Source organism: Austrofundulus limnaeus, unplaced genomic scaffold, assembly GCF_001266775.1.
Source record: "Austrofundulus limnaeus strain Quisiro unplaced genomic scaffold, Austrofundulus_limnaeus-1.0 Scaffold621, whole genome shotgun sequence".
NCBI classification, from domain to species: domain Eukaryota; kingdom Metazoa; phylum Chordata; class Actinopteri; order Cyprinodontiformes; family Rivulidae; genus Austrofundulus; species Austrofundulus limnaeus.
The window spans coordinates 50620-53990 of NW_013953023.1; the positions used below are offsets into that span (position 1 = coordinate 50620).

General features: G+C 39.9%; 1 protein-coding gene across 1 annotated transcript in view; it reads right to left on the reverse strand.

Moving 5' to 3' along the window:
- Positions 1–448: 448 nt before the first annotated feature.
- gtpbp2b (GTP binding protein 2b) overlaps positions 449–3371 on the reverse strand; it is a 28369-nt gene continuing 25446 nt past the window's right edge. The window contains exons 11-12 of the mRNA XM_014027184.1: positions 1244–1408; positions 449–1170 (exon numbers count right to left, since the gene is read on the reverse strand). Coding sequence (XP_013882638.1) covers positions 976–1170; positions 1244–1408 — 360 coding nt within the window. The 3' untranslated portion in view covers positions 449–975. The remainder of the gene's footprint in view (positions 1171–1243; positions 1409–3371) is intronic.

Sequence of the window (3371 nt, forward strand, 5' to 3'; positions counted from 1 at the left end):
GCAGAACCCAATCCTGGGCTCCTCTCTCATGGAACCAGCTTCCAGTTTCTGTGTGAGGCTGACACTCTGTCTACTTTAAAGACTGAAGACTTTTTCATAAATCCTACAGTTGGGGTTGGTTTGTGCTTCCTGAACTTTCTCTTAGTTCTGCTGCTATAGGCTCAGACTGCTGGAGGACAAACTGTCCACATGTCCTCTCTCTGTTGATGTCTTTACTTGCCCTGCTCTCCATGTTAATGTTCTCCATACAGTTAATGCTGTCATTAACCTGTTTCCCTTCTATAGAAACTAGACCTGGACCAATCTTTCTGTGATGATCTCAGTCTTCTTCCTGTCTTCTCAAATTCAGGCAGATGGCTGGCCATTCTGAGCCTGGTTATTCACAGGGTTGTTTCCTGTCCACTGTCACCAATGTGCTGCTCAGGATAGGAAATATGTAGAAGAAACGTTGCATTCTGCTGACTTTATTAAATAAATAAATTTTACTAATTAGTGTTTTATAATGTGCTGGAAACCAATGTACTGTATTATATTAAGAACAGATTTTATTTGGATTTGAATCTAAGAGTTCAATTTAGGATTTGGACTTATTTTTTGTACAGAAGCCTGAGTCTGCTGTGAACTGACACTGTATCACTGAACTGAATTAAACAACCAGTTCTATCACCTCAAAAAATGAGTGAGTGTTGTGATGCTTTAAAGTCATTCTTCAAATCCCTGGAAAAATAATCCAGCAGTCTTCTCCCTCATGTATCAGTCAGTGGTACAACATCAGATTAAATCCACTGAGGTCCTCCAACTTGAAGTCAAGACAGGACCGCCTGCTGAGGAAGATGGGCACTGCAGACAAGAACAAGGAGATAAACGTGGACCCACGACGGCCAGATTATTACGCTGATATGAAGCAGGACAATGTCTGGATGACCTCCAACTTGGCCAAGTTTTTTGATGAGCTCTCTGTTGGTGATGCAGTGTCTAATAATCCTGCAGGTTCTGGTCATGGTTCTGGTTCTGGTCGTGGTTCTGAGAAGGGGGCAGTAAGCGTGTCACATGACCAATGCCCTTGGTGACACCCTCTCTGAAGAGCAGCTTCGCTCCCATTCGCAGGTACTCAGTGTGTTTGATGAAGCGGAAGCGAACGACGGCCCTCTCACCTGTTCGCAGCTCGTCCTGAAAGCGGCAGGGTTTACGTTACGCTCTGATTAAAYCCAAGATCAAACAGAAACCTGATTAACACACCGACCTTTCCATGAAGGCACTCCACCGTTGCCGTCTGCCTGACGTTACCAACGTGTACGGTGACCTGTGACCCCCGTCTGAAAGTCTTAGCATGAAAGAGCAGAACGATGGCAGCTTCAAACTGACAGCAGATCGTTGGGTTCATCTTAGGGCTGACCATCACCATTCCCTGAAATCGCCAAGCAAATTTCAACAACAGTTTGAAAATAATGTGTACTTAACTTAAGTAAAACCATCAAAGAGACTCATATATGTTGGTGGAAACACATGCAGGCTCTGCAGCTGTTGAATATTTGTGAGATGCTAACAGCAGGAACTTTACAAACTTTAAATGCCTTGTATTGAAGGAAATCATGACAGCATTACAAATATTAWTGAAGAACTGAACTACAGGCATTCTTTTGATTACTGCACTAAATTCTAGAGTCTYATATCTCCCTCTTTATCTAAAGCTTTGAAGGAGTCAGACAGTACTTGTTTGTTTTATTTATTGAGATTTTTGGGCCATATAGAACCACACTTGTAAAATGTACTACAAGCAAAAGTTATTTGTATCATTACTGTTTCTGTTACTGAGTGAGTTAGTGAGTGAGTGAGTTAGTGAGCGAGTGAGTTAGTAGTTAGTTAGTGAGGGATTCAGTGATGTATTTACTAGTGAGGGATTTACTAAGTGAGTTAGTGAGGGACTTACTAAGTGAGTTAGTGAGGGAGTTAGTGAGTGAGTTAGTGAGGGATTTACTGAGGGATTTAAGTGAGTTAGTGAGGGAGTTAAGTGAGTTAGTGAGTGAATAAGTGAGGGATTTACTAAGTGAGTTAGAGAGTAAGTGAGAGATTTACTAAGTGAGTTAGTAAGGGAGTAAATGAAGGATTTACTAAGTGAGTTAGAGTGAGTTAGTGAGGGGTTTATGAAGTCAGTTAGAGTGTTAGTGAGGGATTTACTAAGTGGGTTAGAGAGGGATTTACTGAGTTAGAGAGTAAGTTAGTGAGGAATTTACTAAGTGAGTTAGAGAGTAAGTTAGTGAATAATTTATTAAGTGAGTTAGTGAGTGATTTAATGAAGGATTTTCTAAGTGAGTTAATGAGTGAGTTAGTTAATGAGTGGGTTACTGAGTGATTTAGTGAGTGAATTACTAAGTGAGTTAGCGAGTAAGTTAGTGAGTGATTTTACTAAGTGATTTAGTGAGTGAATTACTAAGTGAGTTAGGGAGTAAGTTAGTGAGGGATTTACTAAGTGATTTAGTGAGTGAATTACTAAGTGAGTTAGGGAGTAAGTTAGTGAGGGATTTACTAAGTGAATTAGTGAGGGAGTTAATGAAGGATTTACTAAGTGAATTAGTGAGGGAGTTAATGAAGGATTTACTAAGTGAATTAGTGAGGGAGTTAGTGAAGGATTTACTGTGAGTTAAAGAATGAGTTAGTGAGGGGTTTATGAAGTGAGTTAGTGAGTGACTTAGTGAGAGAGTCACTCACTGAAGAAAGGCCTTTCCTAATCAGTGTCTACTCCCTCACCCTACCCACTCTTGACTGTGCGTGTCCACGGAGGGTTGGCCATWTTAAGTCCCATCTGAAACCAATTAGGTACGAGTGTGAGTGGCTTATAAGGGSCTCCACAGCAAGTGAGGACCTTACTCAAGCAGCACGTGCAGCACTGAACTGTGGATGCCATGGTCAAGGGGATGTGTAAATGTAAGTTCCGCATACGTGTTGCACACATTCACTAAGTAAACTTTAAATTTTTATATAGGCTATATAAATCATGTTCAATTCAATTCAAACTTTATTAAACACACAGAAACCTGGTCCATATTGACAAGAAGAAGAAAAGAAAAAAGAAAGAGAAAGTAAATAAATGATTAAAAATGTTAAAGTGCAATTGGTTTGACAAGTTATCACACTGTGTTTGTTACAAATTAAGTCATATCTAAACACTCGAAAATGTGGGCCTAATTAAATATTTTCTAGAGTCTATTGAAAAAAGCATCTTCTAGAGCAGACGTTCTCAAACTGGGGTCCCTGACCCCCAGGGGTCCGTGAGAGATATCTTGGGGGTCCTCAAAATTTTTTACTAAAGTGTTAATTTGGTTTTTATTTTTAAAAATGCCTGAAGAACAATGAACTAATAAAACAAACAT